Genomic DNA, 22,817 nt, shown 5'->3' with positions numbered 1-22,817 from the left:
CCTCAGACAGAAGATCTGAGTGAGTTCTTAGCTGAGCTTCCTCTGGCCCAAAGGATAACGCTATTCTGTCCACTGCAGGTACAACCCGAGGAAGCAGTTATACTAAAGATTTTGAGTCCCACGTCCCAATTTTTAAAACAAGTAAATGGAAGTTGAAGAAAAGAAAATGTCCTTTTTATTAGTCTATAGCCCTTGAGTAATTTTTTTTTTCTGGGTCAACACCCCTTAAAAGTAGGGTCTGAAAAAGGTAGCGTGCTAACAGGGTCAGAAGTAAGTCTCCAAATTTTCTGCTTAGTTTTGTATGCTGGAAAAAATAATGACTGGTGACCAGGGTACACCACCTACTGTTATTCATTTTCACATGGCAGAACTGACAAAGACAGCATAACTATGATGGGAAAAATAGCTTGCAAAATGGTTATCTGAGTACCAATCCATGTGCCCTCATCAGTAACTCCAACATCACCAAATCTTTCTCCTTCTCCACCTCCATCAACACCACCATCACTGTCAGCTTCTCCTCCTCCTCCACCTCTAGATGGTCTCCACCACAGTATAACTGACCATAAAGGACAGAAGCCTGTTAATGCAATTTCTGAATTTCAGTTTTATTTCAGTGGAGAAAAAACACTGGAATTTGATCTTACTGCTCCTTTGTTTGGCTGCTGATTATCTAGGGGATTACTCACAGAACATGTGTTCACTTCCTCCGAAGAGGCTAAGGTCAGATGTGTTAAGCCAGATACAAATTTTGGTATCTTTCCAGGAAAAAAAAAAAAAAAAACTTTTTTTAAAAACTACTTATCCCTAGAGAAAACAAAACATTAAACATTTAAATAACAATGAATTAATACAACGAAGAACATATTCTTATTTTAAGCTGCTCTAAACTTCAGATCAAGTGTTTGCTGTTTTTTTAATCAATACATGCTCGTGCCACTGATGACCTGTGACACTGCAGCCACCCCCATATTTTAGTCACATTACTAATACGTAATGTAAATTATCTTAATGATTGACTTGTACTAATATAAATACTGCTTGACTTCTGAAAATACTTTAACAGTACCAAACACAAATGCAGAAACTTGCATAAATATGCCACAAATGTGGCATAATATACGTAATATATAAAGTAATATAACTTCTATTATAATCATTATAAACTAAGAACTAAGAACATTTTTTTTTCCAGTGAGCTTTCAAGGACTTTTTTCATCATTGTCAACAGGTGAGTCTAACTGTATTCCCTCTAAATAAGTGTCATTTCTGTCACATCTTATAATGTATCTGTGAGAGCTTACAATAACTGAAAATTAAAAAAAGGCATTTAGAATAGACATGTACTCCAAGGATTAACTTGCAGGAATTAATGAATATATCCTATTTCATCTGGCTACAATGAAGATTTTAAATGCAATATTTAGCACTGAGAATTTTTGGACTGAGGTACTATTATCAGTCCCATAAGGTTTTTTAAAGTTGCATCACTACAAATCTCAAGTAATTCAAAGTACTACTTTAATTTTGCTCATTTAAAGAAAACACTCCATAAGAAGGATATGCTCTGAAAGCCTAAAGAAGGTCACTATGGCAATTTTTAGAAAAAGAAATAGTTCCCAGCTTCATTCTTTTTTAAGCTCAAACTATTCTCTGCATGTGTGGTAATTTACAAAATTGAATTACATGAAGGAATGTGAGATGTATGAATCCTCTTTAACCCCCACCAAACAGTCCCTACTTAGAACACAGTGGTTAAGCAAGTGAGCTCTGGAGTCACAGAATGAATTTAAATGCCCTATCCACCATTCACTGTGACCTTCAGGAAGTTATTTATCTCTGCTAAACCCCAGTTTTGTAAAATGGGGATACTAACAACTCAAACACATAGGGTAAAAATTAAATGAGATATTATATGAAAACACCTAGTACTGAGTGCCTAGCCTGTAATAACATGCTCAATAAACTCTCTTTGTTTGAGGATACTACAACAGTCCAAAAAGACCAGAAAGGCTTTTGCCCATCATATGTAGATACAGGGCATCTGGCCACAACCTGAAGTAACAGAACAATGGTCCAGTGGAAATTTACATTAGCTTTAAGGTTTCAAGTGCACTGTCTCGTGAAAAGTACAAATCTATGAGAAAGTAATGCCCACTCATCTTCTCCCTGATGACCTTTACTTTCAGTAACTCTCTCAGAAGCACAACCTGGAGTTTATTTTTTTTTTTTTTTTTTTTTTTTAAAGATTTTATTTATTTATTTATTTATTTGACAGAGAGAAATCACAAGTACACTGAGAGGCAGGCAGGGAGAGAGAGAAAGAAGCAGGCTTCCTGCTGAGCAGAGAGCCCGATGCGGGGCTCGATCCCAGGACCCTGAGATCATGACCTGAGCCGAAGGCAGCGGCTTAACCCACTGAGCCACCCAGGCGCCCCTGGAGTTTATTTTTTGCCATTGTTAGAAACACTTCTATCCACCTGTGAAAACTAAAAAATTTTAAAGTCTCAATCTGCTGGTCAGTATCCTGACCTTTCAAGGGTCTTATACCCACATACTTTCTGTGAATTTGACTTCTTTCTTTTCTCCCCTTCTGCTAATCTTGTCCTGGCCTCATGTCTTTCCCTGCCCAGACTGGACCTCGCGTCCAGTATTAAGTACCTATTCCTGACAGCTTTACTTCCTTGCCACCGTGTCCTTCCTAAGTTTCTGCCTGTCAAACCCTCAACCCTGGATCATATGATTTCTCTTGGCCAAGGAACTGAGCACTACTGAGGGGAAAAAAAAAAATCACAAAGTCTAAGGGGGATAGCCATATTCCAGTCTCAAAAAGCCACTCGGTATTCTCTTTCAGTGGTTCTCAGATTTTGCCAACATTAGAATCACCTAAGGGCTAATTAAAGGTTCTCAGATCCCCCTATCTCGAAAGATTCTAATATACAGGTCAGAAAAATTATCTTACACTTGGAAATTGGTTTAAAAAAAAACAGGTGAGCAGCACATCTTTTAAATGTCACAGAAGCCAGAAGCTGCCCAAGGATTACAGAGCAAAGTACTTAGCTGGACTTGCTATTTATCGCTGCTTAAAGGTACCAGTTTTAGTTAAATGATAACATTTAGCTTGTTGTTTGGTAGAAAGGCAGATCACTTTTGTACAGTTGAAAAGATAATCCCAAAGGTTACTGTTTATGACCCTATTGGCCCATCAGCCAGCTTCAGCCATCTAATCTAGCAATTATATCCTAAGATGATAAACTCCTAGTTTCTCAAATATTCTCTGGACAGGATTTAACATCTTACTGGTTCCTCATTAATGAATGAATTGAATAAAATCTTTGATATATGTTCATTTTACATTTGCAAGGCAGGTATAATTTTGCCTTTTTTGCAAGTTATAACCAGTAAAATAGCTCTACAGTGCAGCCTAGGTTTTACACTTTAACAAATCATCACAAATACTAACAGCAGCAACAAAATACCACAAAATCTCTTTACAAGTGTCCCCTAATAGCTACCATCTTCTTGCTCACTTTCCCATAAGAGAAATTTCTTCTATTCTCCATATCTCACATTTTACTTTGCCTCCTATTCTAAGTCTGAATGCACTGCTACGGGTTGGATTCCTTCCAAAGAGATATGTTTAAGTCCTAATTTCTGGTACCAGTGAATATAATCTTAATTGGAAACAATGTTTTAGCAGATGTCATCAAGTTAAAATGAGGTCATACTGGATTAAGGTGGACCCTAATTCAAGAACTGGTGTCCTTATAAAAAAGAGGACAGTCTGGACACAGACACAGGAAGGACACTACATTAAAGAGGCAGAGGTGGGAATGATCCGAAGGAACTCTGAAGATCAAAACTGCCAAAAGTTAGGAAAAGGCAAGGAAAGATCATCCACCCACCCCCAGCATCTTCAGACAGAGTATGGCCCTGCTGATAGCCCAATTTCAGAATTCCAGTTTCCAGAACTATAAAAAAGTGAAGTTCTATCATTTTAAGCACCTAAATTTGTGGTAATTTGTTAGGGCAGCCCTAGGGAACACAGACCTACCTCACCAATAAAACTATTTGCTAAAGCAGCCAGTTTCTAAGTCGCCAAAAGTCCAAGGATACTTTTCCATCCTTATCATTTATGACCTTTCTATATTATCCGGCTTTGCTGACCCTTCCTTCCCTCCCACCATCCTTCCTTTCTTTTTATCTTCTCTCCCTCCTTCTTAAAATTCTTCTTCCCTGGCTCAGTTCTTTCTTTATTTTTTTACTTATGTTAGTCACCATACAGTATGTCACTAGTTTTTGATGCAGTGTTCCAAGATTCATTGTTTGCGTATAACACCCAGTGCTCCACGCAGTACGTTCCCTTCTTAATACCCATCATCGGGCCAACCCATCCCCTCATGCTCCTCCCCTCTAAAACCCTGTTTGTTTTCCTAGAGTCCATAGTCTCTCATGGTTCATCCCCCACCCCGATTTCCACCCCCCCTTCATTTTTCCCTTCCTTCTCCTAATGTCCTCCATGCTATTCCTTATGTTCCACAAACAAGTGAAACCATAGTTGACTTTCTCTGTTTGACTTATTTCACTTAACATAATCTCCTCCAGTCCCATCCATGTTGATGCAAAAGTTGGGTATTCATCCTTTCTGATGGCTGAGTAATATTCCATCGTATATACGGACCACATCTTTATCCATTTGTCTGCTGAAGGGCATCTCAGCTCTTTCCACAGTTTGGCTATTATGGACATTGCTATGAACACTGGGGTGCATATGGCCCTTCTTTTCACTACATCTTATCTTTGGGGTAAATACCCAGTAGTGCAATTGCTGGGTCATAGGGTAGCTCTATTTTTAATTTTTTTGAGGAACCTCCACACTGTTTTCCAAAGTGGCTGTACCAACTTACATTCCCACCAACAGTGTAAGAGGGTTAACCATTCTTCACAACCTCTCCAACATTTGTTGTTTCTTGCCTTGTCAATTGTTGCCATTCTAAGTGGTGTAATGTGGTATGTCAGTGTGCTTTTGATTTGAATTTCCCTGATGGCTAATGATGATCAAATTTTTTCCAAGTGTCAGCCACTTGTATGTCTTCTTTTAAGAAATGTCTGTTCATATCTTTTGCCCATTTCTTGACTGGCTTATTTGTTTTTTGAGTGCTAAGTTTAAGAAGTTCATTATAGATCTTGGATATCAGCCCTTTTTCTGCAGTGTCATCTGCAAATATCTTCTCTTTGCAGAAGATATTTCTGCAAAGAGAAATATCTTTGGGTTGCCTCTTTGTTTTGCTGACTGTTTCCTTTGCTGTTCAGAAGCTTTTTATCTTGATGAAGTCCCAAAAGTTCATTTTCACTTTTGTTTCCCTTGTCTTTGGAGACATATCTTGAAAGAAGTTGCTGTGGCCATTGTCAAAGAGGTTACTGCCTATGTTCTCCTCTAGGATTTTGATGGATTCCTGTCTCACATTGAGGACTTTCAACCATTTTGAGTTTATCTTTGTGTATGGTGTAAGAGAATGGTCAAGTTTCATTCTTCTGTATATAGGTGTCCAATCTTCCCAGCACCATTTATTGAAGAGACTATATTTTACCATTGGATATTTTTTCCTGCATTGTTGAAGATTAGTTGGCCATAGAATTGAGGGTCCATATTTGGGCTCTCTATTCTGTTCCACTGATCTATGTGTCTGTTTTTGTGCCAGTACCATGCTATGTTGGTGATCACAGCTTTGTAATATAGCTTGAAATCGGGCAATGTGATGGCCCCAGCTTTTTCTTTTTCAACATTTCCTTGTCAATTTGGGGGGTCTTTTCCGATTTTTAGGATTTTCTGTCCCAGCACTTTGGAAAATTATCTGTTAATGTGAAAATTATCTGTTTAGGATTATCTGTTGTAGCACTTTGAAAAATGCCATTGGTATTTTGACAGGTAGGACATTGAAAGTGTAGATTGCTCTGGGCAGCACAGATATAGATACTTTAACAATGTTTATTCTTCTGATCCATGAACATGGAATGTTTTTTCATCTTTTTGTGTCTTCAATTTCTTTCATGAATGTTCTGCAGTCCCTAGAGTATAGATTCTTTACCTCTTTGGTTAGGTTTATTCCAAGGTATCTTATGGTTTTTGGTGCTATTGTAAATGGTATCAATTAACTAATTTCTTTCTTGATAGTTACATTGTTAGTGTATAAGAAAGCAACTGATTTCTGTGCATTGATTTTGTATCCTGCCACATTACCAAACTGCTGTATGAGTTCTAGTAATCTGGGGTGGACTCCTTTGGGTTTTCCACATAAAGTATCATGTCATCTGTGAAGAGAGAGTTTAACTTCTTCTTTGCCAATGTGAATACCTTTTATTTCTTACTGCTGTCTGATTGCTGTTGCTAGGACTTCTAGTACTATGTTGAATAATAGTGGCGAGAGTGGGCATACTTGTCGAGTTCCTGATCTTAAGGGAAAGGCTCTCAGCTTTTCCCCATTGAAAATATTATTTGCTGTGGGTTTTTCAGATAGATTTTATGAAATTGAGGAATATTCCCTCTATCCCTATACTCTGAAGTATAGGGATACTTACTTCAGTATTTTGTCAAATGTTTTTTCTGCATTGAGAGGGCCATATGGTTCTTCTCTCTCCTCTTACGTTTTCTATCACCCTGATTGATTTGCATTGCAGGGATGAATCCCAGTTGGTTGCAATAGATAATTCCCTTACTGAACTGCTGGAGCCTATTAGGTAGGATCTTGTTGAGAATTTTGGCATCTATATTCATCAAGGACAGTGGTCTGAAATTCTCCTTTTTGATGGGGTCTTTGCCTGGTTTGGGATCAAGGTAATGCTGGCCTCACAGAATGAGTCTGGAAGTTTTCCTTCTGTTTCTATTTTTTGAACAGCTTCAAGATAATAGGTAGAAGAAATAATTTAGTTTTTTTTTTTTTTTTTTTTTTTTTTACAATTTCTGAGCTGCACTGTTTATTTTGCTGCTTGAAACCTAAGTGACAGTATGCCACTATAATTATGGGGTTTCATCTAAACCTTTACTACACTGCAGGTACAGAAATATACGGACACATTTTTGGAGAATTGACATTTTGCAAAATGCAGCAAACATTTTAATTTATACATGAGAAAAGGAAGTGTTCAAAAGGGTATGCATTTCAAGTTATTGCAGGTTATTTGTGAGAGAATTTCTGCAGGTAAAACATGTTTAAATTTAACCAACAGTAACATGTCAGTGTATTTAAAATCATGACAAAAATCTTCTCTCTGGTCATGTTGCCCATGACAAATTACTATGATGTTGTATATTTAGGGCAAGATGTCAATACAGCATAAATCCCATGGCATTTTGGTTTTCTTCTGGAGATTAAAGCTGTTTTTTCTTGGGATAAATGCAGCAGCAAAACACAAACCAGTTGATCAAAAAAAGCACTTCTGCCATAACTCCAATAATTTTCAGGACACATCAACCGACAGTAGTTTTGCCATTCCCAGTTCTTTTAAGGATTACATCTCTGCACTGTTGCATTAAGTACGTCTGTGAAAGCTTGTTCTCTGTTAAGCCAGTTTACTGACTACAGCCTGGTTGAGAGAATTTAGTTGGTTGGTCCATTTATCTAATGCAGTATATCGGGCACCACCCCTCTTCTGATGATCCAATTCAAGGAGTTGGTTGACTTGATCAATTCGGCCATGAATAGTGTTATCCAATATGCACTGCACCAGCAAGCTCTCCACATCAGCTACATCTATGTTTAACTCCTTAGAAATAAAAGGAATATGTATTCTTGTGTAAGGCTTAATTAATTTTATGAGCACTTGTGTTCTGATGTTTCGCAAAAGCTCTTCAATGTGTTCCCTAATGAAAGGATCATCCATGATGTTGCTGTGATTTGTTTTCAGAATCTTTTCAAATTCAGTGATGTCATTATTCTGATAGGCACTTACTAAATTCGTCATTGCTAGGATTTCTGGGTCATTTTTGTATGGTTTGGCCTCTTGTGAGTCAAATGGATTTATTCCCGATTTCATTAGCATATTTGCTAACACCAAATATTTTAAGCAAGTGGTTCGTCTTGGACTTCCCGATTCGTCATAATTCTTGAAGGCTTCAAAAAAATCAGTGTGTGCCTTTTCAAATTCACCTTCTCTCAAGTGCATTTTACCACCACATTCTCTGATGACTCCCATGATCAGTGGATGAGGGATGGCGGACTTGATGTGAAGCGACTGCTCATAGAGAGCTTTAAGTTTTTTGTTATTCTTCTGTGCCGTGTACATTTGAATTTCCAAAGCATATATTTCTAATAACTGTGTACCTTTTTTCAGGTCATCCTCTCCATCATCAGTCTGGCAAGACTGATGTAACTGGCGTAAAATTTTTTGAAGCTTTCCATATTCTTCTCGTTCTAAATATAATTTCCCAAGCTTTGTGTTTGTCTTAAACCACAGTCTATCATTCTTAGCATCTTTCAAAGCTTCCAGTGTTGTTTCATAGAATTCCTGCAGTAAATCCATCTGTTTAGAAGTGGAGATATAATCAAGAATAGAATTAATGGATTTTTCAGAATAATTTCTCGTGACTGCACTCCGAATATAGGTCAATAGTTGCTTATATCTATTCATCATTTCTGGAAAGTTTGTCAACTTGAAGTTAATCTTAATCATTTGCTTCAGTGCTTTAAATCCCCATTCTCCTTTTTCACCTTCAAGTTCCAACACCTTTTGAAAACTGCTTAATGCTGCTTTTGGGTCATCTTCTTTTAGCGCTTTGGAATTATAGTACTGATTTTCCAAATCCACATTTGGTTCGGAGTTACTATCTTCAGAGTATTCCAAGTCGTAGTCCTCCTCATCATCGCACATGAAATCATCCTCCATGTCAGACATCTTGGCCGGGAGGGGGGGGGGGGAGAGGGCTAGAAGAAATAATTTCTTATTTGAATGTTTGGTGGAATTCCTCAGGGAATCCATCATGTACTGGACTCTTGCTTTTTGGGAAGTTTTTGATCACTGCTTCAATCTTATTACTGGTTATTGGTCTACTCAGGTTATCAATTTCTTCTTGTTTCTTGGTAGTTTATAGATTTCCAGGAATGCACCCATTTCTCCCAGGTTAATTTATTGGCATATAGTTGTTGATAATAATTTCTGATAACTGTTCTATTTCCTTGGTATTGGTCGTGATCTCTCCCATTTCATTCATCATTTTATTAATTTGGGTACTTTCTCTTTTCTTTTGGTAAGTCTGGCCAGTGGTTTATCAATCTTATTCTTTCAAAGAACCAGCTTCTAATTTCATTGATGTGTTCTACTGTATTTCTGGTTTCTAATTCATTGATCTCTGCTCTTATTTCCCTTCTTATGGGTGCATTAGGCTTAATTTGTTGTTGATTCTCCAGTTCTTGAAGGTGTAAAGATAGCATATTCTGGATTTTTCCATTTTTTTGAGTGAGGCTTGGATGGCTATGTATTTCCCCCTTAGAACCACCTTTGCCGTATCCCATAAGTTTTGGACCAATGTATTATTATTCTCATTGGTTTCTGTTTAAGTTCTTCTTTGATTTCCTGGTTGACCCAAACATTCTTGAGAAAGATGGTTTTTAGTTTCCAAGTTTTGAATTTTTAAAAAAGATTTTATTTATTTATTTATTCTACAATAAAGAGAGAGATAGAGAGCACAAGTAGGCAGAGTGGCAAGAAGAGGGAGGGGCTCCTGGGTGGCTCAGTGGGTTAAAGCCTCTGCCTTTGGCTCAGTTCATTATCCCAGAGTTCTGGGATCGAGCCCCACAGCAGGGAGCCTGCTTCCCTTCCTCTCTGCCTGCCTCTCTGCTTACTTGTGATCTCTCTCTCTCTCTGTCAAATAAATAAATATAATCTTAAAAAAAAAAAAGAAGAAGAGGGAAAGGGAGAAGCAGGCTATCTGCTGAACAGGAAGCCCAATGTGGGGCTCGATCCTAGGACCCTGGGAATATGACCTGAGACGAAGGTAGCCGCTTAACCAACTGAGCCACCCAGATGCCTCCCACCCCCTAGTGTTTGAATTTCTTCCAAACTCTTTCTTGTGACTGAGTTCCAGTTTCAATGCACTGTGGTCTGAGAATATGCAGAGAATAATCTCAATCTTTTGGTATTGGTTGAGACCTGATTTGTGACCAAGTATGTGGTCTAGTCTGGAGAAAGCTCCATGTGTGCTCAAGAAGCATGAGTATTCTCTTGTTTTAGGGTAGAATGTTCTGTATCTATCTATGAGGTCCACTTGGTCCAGTGTGTCAAAGTCCTTGTTTCTTTGTTGATTTTCTGCTTAGATGATCTGTCTATTACTGAGAGTGGAGTGTTGAGGTCTCCTACGATTAATGTATTATTATCAATATGTCCCTTTATTTTGGTTAACAGTTGGCTTATGTAGTTGGCTGCTCCCATGTTGGAGGCATAGACATGAACAATTCTTAGATCTTCTTGATGGACAGAGCCTTTAAGAATGATATAGTGCCCTTCTGTATCTCTAACTACAGTCTTTAGCTCAAAATATAATTTGTCTAATATGAGAATTGCTACCCCAGGTTTCTTTTGAGGTCTGTTGGCATGAAAGTTGGTTCTCTAACCCTTCACTTTTAGTCTGGATGTATCTTTACGTTCAAAATGAGTCTCATATAGATAGTATATGGATAGGTCTTGTCTTTTTGTCCAATTTGCAACCCTGTGCCCATTTTATGGTAACATTTAAGCCATTCACGTTGAGAGTGATTATTGAATAATATATTATTGTCATGTTGCCTGTGAAGCCCTTGTTTCTATAGATGTTCTCTTTAAATTTCTATTCTCTATCACTCTTGGCATCTTTGTTTTTGTAGAACCCTCCTTCATTATTTCTTGCAGGGCCAGCTTAGTCACAAATTCTTTCAGTTTCTGCCAGTCATGGAAGCTCTTTCCCTCTCCCTCCATGAACATGGACAGCCTTGCTGGATAGAGTATTCTTGGCTGCATGTTCTTCTCATTTAGTACCCTGAATATGTCTTAACTAGCCCTTTCTGGCTTGCCAGGTCTCTGTGGACAGATATGATGTAAATCTGATGTTCTTCCATATGTATGTAAGGACTCTCCTGCCCCTAACTGCCCTTAAGATGGTTTCCTTGGTTCTAAGTTTTGTGAGTTTTACTACTACATGCCAGGGTGTTGGTCTGGTCTCCTTGATCTTGGAAGGAGTCCTCTCTGCCTCTAGGATACAAATGCCTGTTTCATTTCCCAGACTAGGGACATCCTCAGCTAAGATCCGCTCACATATATCTTCTAGATGCCTCTCTTTCTCCACCCACTCAGGGATCCCAATAATTCTGACACTGGAAGGTTTCATGGCATCATTTATTTCTCTAATGCTGTTTTCATGGATTTTAAGCTGGCTGTTCCAGGCCTCCTCCTGTTCTTCTTTTCTATCAGTTTGCCACCTAGATCACTAACTCAATCTTCTGCCTCATTTACCCAGCTGTTAAAGTATCTAGGTTAGATTGGATCTCATTGACAGAACGTTTAAGTTCTGCCAAACCAGCTCTCATTTCTGCCTTTAGAGAATCTATGTTGTCATTACTGGTTTTCTTTATCCTAGCTATTGTCTGCATAACTGTTACCCTGAAGTCTAGTCCCAACATCTTGCTTATATCCATATCCATTAGTTTTGTGGCCAAGATCACAATCTCTGAATCTTCCCTGTGTTGGGGGTTCCTCCTCTTAGTCATCCTGTTGAGTGGTGGTTGAGGGAATGTATGGAGTCTAAGTTATTGACCACAACCCAAGCAAGATGCACCTGTTTTATAGGGACCTTAAGGTTGTCGGCCCCTTGTTCTTCCAGCCTGTCTTCTGGGGGAGGGACTGCCACATTGTTACTCAGGCAACTTTGTTTGGGCAGAGTTGCCCTTCCCCCTTGGGGGGGGATGGGCTGAGTGAAAACCGGTTTTTTGGAGCTTTTGTTCTCTGGTGACTTTTTCTGGCAGCTTTCCAAGTCTCTTCCAAGAGTCAGAGCAGAAGTGACCACATCCAAACCTCTGACTCAGAACAGAGACTGTAGTCTGTTCTTCAGTGAGCTCTCCAGACCACACAGTCTCGTTTCTGTCTGTACTTCTAAAAACTGCAGTCCTGGGTTGTACGTCCCACAACAGCACTCTCAGCCCTCACTTCCAGGTCCAGGTACATCTCTACCCTTTGTGATTTTTAAACCGCCAGCCATCCCCGGTTCACATGCAGGGCCCTAAAGTCCTTTCCCCACCGCTACCGGTCTGTGAGTCTGCATCCAGTCCCCAGTGGGGGAGGCTTTTGCCTTCCAGCATTGCAAGATACTGGAGGCTCCCTCCCCCTTCTGTTTATCTCCTGATATCTGACTGCAGAATCACAGCATCCCCCTTCATACCTTGAAACCAATCACCAGAGATATTCTATTTGTAGAGATCCAGCTATATCTTCTTACATCACAGGCTGCTTTCATGGGTGTTCAGAATGGTCTGGTACCTATTCAGCTCAATTCGGGGACCAGCTGAAATAGGGTTCCCTACTCTTCCACCATCTTTGCAACTTCCTGCAACTTTCTTTGCACTAACTGCAACTTCTCCAGCATCTTTGTGGACTTATCTTCTTAATACGGACTGCTGTTTTTCAGGTCTTCCCCCACTCTGTATTTTACCAGGGATATCTCCCTACTCTGACTTCAGTTAACATGACGTCTCCACCCTTCTCCTAATTCTCAAACCTGTCATCTGCTTACACATTAACCACCTCCGTTCATACTACATACTCATTCAACAAAAATTTACTGATTACCCAAACAGATTTGATTCTAGCTCTCCAACATTCTAAAAAGAGAGGTGAGTTCTATATTTAAAAACAGTTAAGAATGTTAAGGAGCTATCCTTGCCTAATATTTAAATCCAAGTGTGTCTGATTCCAAAGTATCTGTTTTTTCACAGTCCACCAAAGTTTGAAATAGTGAAGACAAACAAAGTGCTCAGGTTTTTCAGAGTAAACACAAGCCAAAGCCAAAAAAGCAAAAATCTGACAATTTAAATGATACTTTCAGTAGAGCAGAGACCAGGCTGCAAGGAAATCAGCATTTAACAAGTATTCGCTGTACTCCTGACACCAAGAAAAGGTACAGCACGGATGTAGTATACTCATTAGAAAGTTCATCACTAAAAAAAAGCAGCAAACAGCTGAGAAGAAAGATGCACATGAGTCAGTGGTAGTTTGAGCATGACCCCAGGTATGGAGTAAAAAACACCATTCAAATTTAAATTATACTAAAACACAACTTGCATTCCCTGATTAAGCAGTGTTCTGGACAAGTGGAAGATATGATTTCAGGAAGAAGAAGAGAAGCAGAAGGCAGTTCTACTGTGCTGGGATGGGAAGCAGGGCAGGAGTACAGTTCTACAAAGTAGGACAGTCACACTGTTCCTGCTGAGCAGTAAGCCCCACCAGAGATTTGATTAGTAGTCCTTCACTTTGTAGATCTAGTCACAAAGGTCGCATGGCCTTCTCCAGTAACTTTAAGCTACCCAGAATCAGAGAAGACAGAGGGGACTGGCATGTGGACATTTGGGATCAGTTAAGGACAATGGAAGAGCAAAGAGATGAGGGACCTGTAAGGCTGGGATGCGAAAGTGAACGTAGAGATAGACAAATGGACTGGATGAAGGCAGAGGAACCCAAGGATGATGCTTTACTAATTCTTCAGGTACAAACTCCTGTGTGCCCGTCAGTGGAAAGTCCTCCAGAATCTTGTTCCCACTGATCTTTCCAGCCTTCATTTTTCATTCGCTTCCTTAGAGACCAAATTATTGAAACTACCTGAACACTCTCCAGGAACTGGAGCTGTCAAAGAAAAAGGAGGCAGGCAACTACTAGAGCCAAAACTGGGGAACGCTGGTAATGCCAGAGGTGGCCATTAAATCAGAGTCTGAAAGACAGGGCAAAGGAGTGCACCCAATTTGCTGACAATGACTTAGACTGCTACTGCTCTTAAAGACGACCTATCTGACAAGATGGGCACAAACAGTGTTTCCTCAGAAGAAACCATGGCTATGTGCAGAGGTCTAGAGCAAGGACTCCTCTCACCAAAGCAGCAAAGAAGTCTACCTCCCAGACAGAGGGGAGCTGGAAAACACTAAGCAGAGTGTTAGGCCTTGAGCAAGTAGGTAGTAAGTAAGGTTCAACAGGGGGCTCTACTCTCAGAAGACTGAGAGGTGTAGGCTCGGACTGCTAACTGTGGGGAGGTGACAACCGACAACAGCATGAAGGGTGTGTAGACACCCAGAGACTAACATCAAATCATGTAGCTGGAGCAGCAACTTCACTCCAGAAATGTGTTCTTAATGCATATTTTTTGAACGACATACATCATGCTAAGTATTAGAAATAAGAAAATCAGTCTAAGTGATTTTTCTGCCAGGACAAATACATATATCCAGTGTGATTACTGAATGAGAAGTAACTGAAAAGCCCTGTCTGGAAATGAGTGTATGGTGATGGTTAAAGAACTGTTTTCCAGGATAATACCCAAGAAGGGTTCTGAAGGAAGATTAGAAGTTTACCACGCAAAGAAAGAAAGACCCCCTTTTCTTTAAGTAGAGAAAACAGCATATATAAAGAAGTCGGCATAGGGAACAAGGCAAAAAAACAAAAACAAAAAACCATGAAAGTATACTTTAGAACAGTAAAAAGTAGCTCAGGGGCACCTGGGTAGCTCAGTCATTAGGCGTCTGCCTTCGGCTCGGGTCATGATCTCGGGGTCCTGGGATCGAGCCCCATATTGGGCTCCCTGCTCAGCGGGAAGCCTGTTTCTCCCTCTCCCACTCCCCCAGCTTGTGTTCCCTCTCTCCCTGTGTCTTTCTCTGTCAAATAAATAAATAAAATCCTAAAAAAAAAAAAAGTAGCTCAGTCTTACACATAAACTACAGGTAAAAGTTGAGGGATGCTGGTATGAAATTAAGACAAGGAGGAAGGGAGAGACCAGAATGCAGGCAGAAAAAAATCACATTTATAATATGCAAAGGAGTTTGGATTGTATCATACAGGTCATCAAGAGGCTGCCAGCCACACTGCTCCAGGAAGGCAGGACCCCCATGCTTAAGAACCATGGCCAGCAGCAACCAACCAGCCAATATCTGCCCCCAATTATTAGGCAGGAGCATGCTAGGCATGGGGCTCAAGATGGAAGCAGGAAACCAGGACCACGGGCTTAGAGTCTTGCTGCTACTCATTACAAGAGGACAGGCTTTTGCACTCCCAGGCTTTCCTGACTTCTTTCTGTTCTGATGCTGTGCTCTTCCTTCTCAAATATCTGTCTTCCCTGTGGACTACAAACCTATCAATCCTTTAAAGCTCACTCAGTTAAAACACTTTATCAGCAACAACTTTTTCTTTTTTAAAAGATTTTATTTATTTATTTATTTGACAGACAGATTACAAGTAGACAGAGAGGCAGGCAGAGAGAGGGGAAGGGAAGCAGGCTCCCCGCTGAGCAGAGAGCCCGATGCGGGGCTCGATCCCAGGACCCTGGGATCATGACCCAAGCCAAAGGCAGAGGCTTTAACCCACAGAACCACCCAGGCGCCTCATCAGCAAGCACTTTATCTCCTACTTCCTATGAGCTCTTTTTTCCTTCAAACCCACAGCAACAGGCAACTTCCCTTGCTTATTTTTCTATATAATTCAACTTACAGATCAATATTTCCCCAACTAGACTGTAGGTTCCCTATAAACAATTACAATGTTTCACTCTTCTCTAAATGTCTCAGAACTGTACTGACATATGTGCACACATGCCTGGAGGCTCAGAGTTGGTACTACTTCATGCTGCAATTTCTTAATGAGAGGATGATAAAGAGTACCAGCATCTTTTCTTTGATCAACCACAATCTAGTTTTGACTGCACACTTGCATGCAACCAGCTCAACAAAAGCCTTGCAAGAAACTTGGCCCATTCTCAGAAAGCAGCTGAGGGAGCTTGCACCTTGGGGGCTCTTCCCCATAATTCAAGTAGCTAATCAACATTTTTCTTCCAAGTACATATCCTTCAGAGTGCAGGCTGATCTAGAAGATAATGTTTTAGCATACTTTTAAGATTACCCCATTAGCCCATCTGTTTCAGTGGAAACCCTCACTCATTAAATACTAGTTTATTTGATTATCTGTATTTTCTGTCCTTGTGGATTATACTGACTTAATCTACATAATGATTTGGGAAATTAGTATTACGTAGGTTTCTAAGCTAATATTTTGAACTGAAATACCTTTTTAAAGATCCCACCCTCAATGAAGAATTTAATCAAATGGACTAAGAAAATACTGCAGCAGCAATTCCAAACAATACAGTAATTACTTCATAATGTCTTGTGATGAATTTTTACATTTAGAATTTTTTTGCTGTATTTTTAAGTATGCTTGTGTGTCAAAAATTAGGTCACACAATTAATTTCAACACAATATGTCTACAGAACATAACACAACATGATTACAGAACATATTACAACCATGCAAGATTATTATGTAGATGAATATGGAATAGGAAGAAACATAAAAATCATAAATTGATAGATCGGAGGTAGAACTGTGGGGGTGTGGGTAATCAGCAATTAAGTTTTTGGTTTTGAACAACTATAATTATCTGTACAATATTTAAAAAATAAAGTGGCAAGGCCGTGGTAAGGTTGTAAACTGAATCCATAAGCCACAGAAGAAAAACTGTCAAGCTGTCTCACTTCATATTTCAACAACCACACTTCACTATCTCTATGAAGCTTTTCCTAATCCCAATAATTTTATGTCATCATTCTACATCCATCCAACTAATGAAGAAGTTCAAATAGAAACTATTTGCATGTATTCAATTAATGTGCAATATTACCACCTGAACTTTCACATCCTAGGTTCATTTTGTAAAGTATAATCCTAAACCTAAAACTACTTCTATGTACATGTAATCTTTCCACATCATACTATAATCTCATAATTTCTTTTTGGAAATTAATTCATTTGTCATTTTCATAGCAGCACTGGTACTTTCACTTACACAGATTTCATGATCTTAAGGTTTTTCTGTTTTGGTTTATTTTTATGTTAGTCTTCTAGAATGAAGCTCAGATGTTTAGATAGAATTATTAACCATCTCCAGTGGGAAATCGTATTCCCTCTTTGCTTGTAACATACGGAAAGCTACCTAAAATGATGAACCAAAATTTTACAATTAATTTTTCACTTTTAAGTTTGAAAAATGTGGATTTTAAATCTAGTCATTAGCACACGCAGAATTTATGTTATATATCTAATTCTCACTGGGCAACATTAGTTAGAAATATAGCAGAAAAAGGATGCTTTAATTTTTGCCTCTGAACAAAACTACATGTAAGAGGCCTAATGTTTTATCAAACCAAGAAAAGACAACTGAAAATTCTAAATTAACCTAAAGTTGATATTAGAAATAATTAAAAATATTTATTACTGAGGGAGATGTGTTCATTTCTGACAATTCACAAATATTGTTGAAAAACTATTTATCTGCATCACAAACAAATAAAGCCATTACTTGACAGAAAAGAATTTTCCCCCACACATTAATTTGGACCTCATTGTGAAATTGAACAATTAAGAATGAATTTGGGGCACCTGGGTGGCTCAGTGGGTTAGGTCTCTGCCTTCGGCTCAGGTCATGATCTCAGGGTGCTGGGATCGAGCCCCGCATCAGGCTCCCTGCTCAGCGGTGAGCCTGCTTCCCTTCCTCTCTCTCTCTGCCTACTTGTGATCTCTGTCTGTCAAATAAATAAATAAAATCTTAAAAAAAAAAAAAAAGAATGAAATTGTCTTGTTTCATAAGATGAGTAAATAAAAATCAATACCTTCGCAAATAGTTCGTATTACTAGGCAAAAACAAGTCAGTTTTAATAAATCGTAAAAATTCCCTGCTATGTTACCACATTCAAATAATCTAACCCAGAAAGTAGTGGCAAAGCCCTCCAGAACATGAACTAGGAAGCTGAGCTCCTGAGATAAAGGGACACAAATTTCTAGTCAAAATGTAAATCAGGGACACAGAAACATTCATAGACTTTCAACTTCCTATTAAATACATTTATTACAGTAGCAAAGATGCAATTAGCATGATAAATTTGACCAATTTAAGTTTTTCAGATGTGTTACAGAAAAAGAATGCTTTCAACAATAAAAAGATTTTGAAGATGAACTCAACATCAAATTTAGATCTTAAGGGGCTCCTGGGTGGCTCAGTGGGTTAAACCTCTGCCTTTGGGTCAGGTCATGATCCCAGGACCCTGGGATGGGGCCTCAGAGCCTCAAAGCCTCACATCAGGTTCTCTGCTCAGCAGGGAGCCTGCTTCCCCCCACTCTCTGCCTGCCTCTCTGCCTACTTGTGATCTTTCTCTCACTCTGTCAAATAAATAAATAAAAATATTTTTTAAAAAATTAGAACTTAAAAATACAATGGAAGCTGTATCTAAAACACCATCATCATACAATTAAATGTGAGGAAATATAATCTATAAGTAAATGAAATAATATTGTTTAAAATACATCTCAGTTGTAAAAGGCTGACAAATTTTCAGACCAATGATAAATTTTATTCTGAGCCAAATGAAAAGAGAAATCACTGTCAGCAGAAAATCTGCTCAGGAATAGCTATGTATATAGCACTACAGCTGACTCTTGAACAAGGCAGGGGTTAAGGGTGCTGACCTCCCCGTGCATAGTCAAAAATCCATCTGTAACATTGTACTCTCTCCAGGAACTTACTGCTGACCAGAAAACTGACCAGCCTTACATGTAAGTCAATTGACACATATTCTGTACATTACTGGTATTATATACTGTATTCTTACAATAATACCTAATTTTTTCAGTATTTTAAAAATATTTCTAGGCTATGCAGTTCCTCTGAGTTTTTTCCAATTTCAAATTGTAAATCACCGAAAAATCTTCTAATATGTTTATTATCAGAAAAAAAATTGGCAGCTATCCGTGCACTTCAAACCTGTGTTGTACAAGGGTCAACTGGAACTGGAATGAGAGTAACATCTGCTACTTTACAATGATGTCTGAAAGATTTTTTAAAATTCCCGAGGTATGGTTCTCTACAACACATATATTAAATGCACTTCTACCTAGACTGGCTAAAGAAAGGAAAACCTAAATATCACAAAACATTTTTTCCACAGCTTATATTTTGACTGTATGTGAACTGCAGAAAATTTGGAAAAGCAAACAGGAATTACCTACAACTCTACCACCAAAAGGCTACTACTATTACTTCTTTTCAGTCTTCTTCCTAAGATTTCTTATAGAGTAAAAAGTACAGTTTGTCACTTAACACTACAATATGTAGACATTTCCATTATTAAAAATTCTGTAGATGTTTTAAAACACTGCTTCTCATTTTGAAATTAGACTTCTTTTCAGCTTATGTGAGGGAATACAATGGACTCCAAATCATGTCTGTTAGATTGTTAAGACTGGTTTAAATGCAATTCCACTACAGACTGCATCAGGGTCCTTTGGGTAAAAAAAAAAGTTATTTTTAAAAATTAGGGAATTAAAATCTCAAAACTCCTGAGTTTCCAGTAATATATACCCGACTTGTTCTTCTTTATCAACTTCATAAACTCAAAATTAATAATGATAATCAATTAAAGCTATATTATGCTTTTCCATTTACAAAACTCCTATGTATTATTATTTCATCTTTGTTAGGCTACAAAATAGGTATTTATTCTCATATTACTGATGAAGAAAACAGAGGTACAAAGAAATTAAATAACTTCACAAAATTTACCCAATCAAAAGAACTAGAAATCAGAGGTCTTTTAAATTACCACCAGCATTTCTATTTGTGTTAATCTACAGTTTATATAAGACATCACTGTGAAAGAGGACCATTACTTGTTAAAAAGGCTGTGCTAAAAACTGAAATTACACCTTGGAAGAAAATAAGGGAATGTTGCATGTTAATTAGGCCTGGTTCATGAAGTTCTGAAGCTTAAGGCAACTGTCTCATGTGGGGAGACATAAACTGATTCTATACTGTTTAAAGATTTTTTTTTTAAAAAACGATATAAACACTCTCAGTCTAGAAATAAGCAAAACAGAGTATTCTGCTTATGTAGTTACATTCCTTTCTGTATCAACGTACCTTGTATTTTTTGTATTTTTTGTGTCTCGGTTCCCTTATGTTTGAAACGGGATAACACTATCTTGGATGGGTGTGGTGAGGGTTAACCAACTTAATATATCACTTAGAACTGTGCTTGCCACAAAGTAAGTCCCAATTAATGCTGACTGTAGGTAAGCCTTCTTGTTTTTTGTTTCTCCTACTAGGAGGAAAATACAAGCATACACTCTAAAACTTCAGTGGGGGGAAGATTATCACACCTCAATTTATTAAGTGCTGATGCTTAAGAATTTAAGAAGATAATCTAACTAAAAACATGAATGTTAAGCATCTGAATTTTAAGTTACACAATGTAGAAATGTGCCTAGAGCTAAAAGAGGTCAGTTCAGCAAATATATTTTTCTTTATTGCTACATTATACTTCCACATGCCTGTCAAAGTTTCAGCATCTTCATAATGACAGGCCTATGGCCATGATTCTACACTTCTCTGAAAACCATATGAGCAACTTTTCACCGGGACTTAAACATGGAGATCAACTTAAAATAAAAATCTTCCCAGCAATAAGCAACAGTCCAACCCATATCCTTCTTACTGCAATAAAGAAGGAAATGCAACGGAAAAATGTGTTCAATAACTGATGCCAAACTGATTCAAAAATTGTGGTTCGCTGCCTGAAAATAGTACTAAAGGGTGGGGGAGGAATCAGCCTTGCATTCTCTTTCCATTATGATGATTATTCAATAAACAGTTTTGCTCAGTTCTGAAATAGGTATTTCAAGGACTGTGGGTGGAAAAAAAGTTTTGTCACTTTCTGGAAGGGCTTACCCTTTTAACTCCGAATGCTCCATCTGGAAACAGCACGTGCCTTGGGTCAGACTGAGTGTCTGACCCAGGAAATCCAGATCACCAACAGGAATAACAGTAAGGTAATCATAAAGGGCATGTCCTGAATTCCAGACTCGAAGCTAACCAGAATCAATTCGCTTTTGAACCTGAGCAGTTTTCACAAAAGATGATAATTATCTCCACCTGCCTTTAATTGGTTTAAGATGCTACTTAATTACCTTGCCTTGCTACTCTGTCCATCAGTGTAACCTAACTTTAGGGGTCACACTTCCAAAACTTCTCTTTTTCCGCCCAACGATTTTCCCCAGAAAAATCCAATACCAAAACGGAGGCCTTCATAGCAGGGTCTCGCTTCTCTCTTTTCGGAAAAACCAAAGGCCTTGACAAAAAGTAAAGCCGCGCCAACTTGAGGGACAACAGGCAGAGCCCACCTTTGCAAATGAACCCAGCGAGTGCTCGGCCAGGTCTGGCCAGGCACCAAAGCTCACCGCACCCGCCCCAGTGCATCTGCAGATTCGGCGCCCCACCGGGAGACCCGGCATCCCGGAGGCTCCCCCAGCGCCCCCGCCGCCCCTGGGACTCCGCGCGCTGCGCACTCCCCGCGGACCACTCACCTTGCTGGGCTCCGGTGTCCTCGAGCAGCAGGACCAGGATAAGTAGGAGCAGGAGGAATAGAGGCATGGGGAAGGAGGAGGAGTTGCAGAGGGGAGGGAGAGGGCGGGAGAAGGGGAGCGCGGCCCGGGCGGGGGTGGCGGCCGCGGCCCGGACTCGGAGACCGTGAGGGCTGCGCCCGGCTCTCAGCACAGCCCGGCTCCCCATCGCGGTGGCCCGCAGTCCGCCTGCATAGTGCGGACGCCCCGGGCGAGGCGGCGGCGGCTCGGACTGGAGAGCCTGAGGCAGCGCGCGCTGCGCCCCGCGCCGGGACCCTCTCTGCCCCTCGCTCCGCTTTCGCCTCCTCCTCTTTAGTTCCTTCCCTCCGTTCCCTGCCCCGAGACCCCAGACCAGAGCGCAGGGTAAGAGAGGAAAGGAAGGGGGGTAGTCGAGCCGCGGAGGAGCTGGGGGGGACGCGCCTCCCGCACCGCGTTCCTCTACCCGACCCGGGCTCTCGCAGCACACGCCCGGGGCTCCGGCTAGCTGGCAGGCAGGCCAGCCGCCCGCTCCCTCGCGCTCCCTCGGGCGCGCACTGACCACGCCTCTTCTACCCGCCACGGCCAATCCGCAGTTGGCTCCGGTCCGTCTCCCTCCGCGCCTCCCAATCAACACGCTCTCTCCTCTGTCGGCCCGTTAGCTCCCGGCCCACTCCTTGAGCTCAACCGCCCCTCATCTCTCTCCTCCAATCCCCTGCAGCCTTAGCGAGGCGTCCCACCCGCCTCCCCCAATCCGGGTTCCGCCCCCAAGCTCGGGCCCCCGGCAGCCCCGCCCCGCCCGCGCGCCTGTTATTGTTGGGACCGCAGCCCAAGCTGATCTCGCCGAGGCCGCCGCTTGCTCTGGTCAATGACTTCCGGGACTTCCCCCATCCCTCTCTCCCGGCTTCTCAGGCCCAGCTTTTTCATTGCTCCTCCCCTGCCGCGCATCAGGCCACTGGAAGGGGTGGGAAACCAGGATCCTGGATGGCTTTAGCTGGGAGCTGAGGCTAAGACACATTTTACCAAAAAATAGAGCGTGTTTTTTTTTTTTTTTTTTTTTAATTAAAACTACAGCCAGTTGTTGCAGCAACTCCACTTTAAAATTAAAAAATACAGTGTTCGATATAAAAGAATATGTATTTCTTGTTTCCTATGCCTTTTACTCGATTTACTATATT

At 40.1% G+C, this 22,817-nt stretch overlaps 2 protein-coding genes across 2 annotated transcripts in view; both read right to left on the bottom strand.

Annotated features, from left to right (window-relative positions):
* Positions 1–22,208, bottom strand: part of DCBLD2 (discoidin, CUB and LCCL domain containing 2) — a 103,501-nt gene extending 81,293 nt beyond the window's left edge. Inside the window, exon 1 of the mRNA XM_059164373.1 lies at positions 21,628–22,208. Within this exon, the coding sequence (XP_059020356.1) occupies positions 21,628–21,832 (205 nt within the window). The 5' untranslated portion in view covers positions 21,833–22,208. The remainder of the gene's footprint in view (positions 1–21,627) is intronic.
* On the bottom strand, positions 7,093–8,907 carry LOC131825213 (COP9 signalosome complex subunit 2). Its single transcript, XM_059164374.1, has one exon. It carries the CDS (start codon positions 8,890–8,892, stop codon positions 7,561–7,563), a length of 1,332 nt encoding a protein of 443 aa, XP_059020357.1. The 5' UTR covers positions 8,893–8,907; the 3' UTR covers positions 7,093–7,560.
* Positions 22,209–22,817: the final 609 nt, after the last annotated feature.

This window comes from Mustela lutreola, chromosome 2 (assembly GCF_030435805.1).
Source record: "Mustela lutreola isolate mMusLut2 chromosome 2, mMusLut2.pri, whole genome shotgun sequence".
NCBI classification, from domain to species: Eukaryota; Metazoa; Chordata; class Mammalia; order Carnivora; family Mustelidae; genus Mustela; species Mustela lutreola.
The sequence above is the reverse complement of the archived record's forward strand: the minus strand, read 5'-3'. Positions and strand labels throughout refer to the sequence as shown.

Bases quoted from the DNA above. Each gene is read 5' to 3' on its own strand.
- LOC131825213 (XM_059164374.1), bottom strand. From the start codon at position 8,892: ATGTCTGACATGGAGGATGATTTCATGTGCGATGATGAGGAGGACTAC.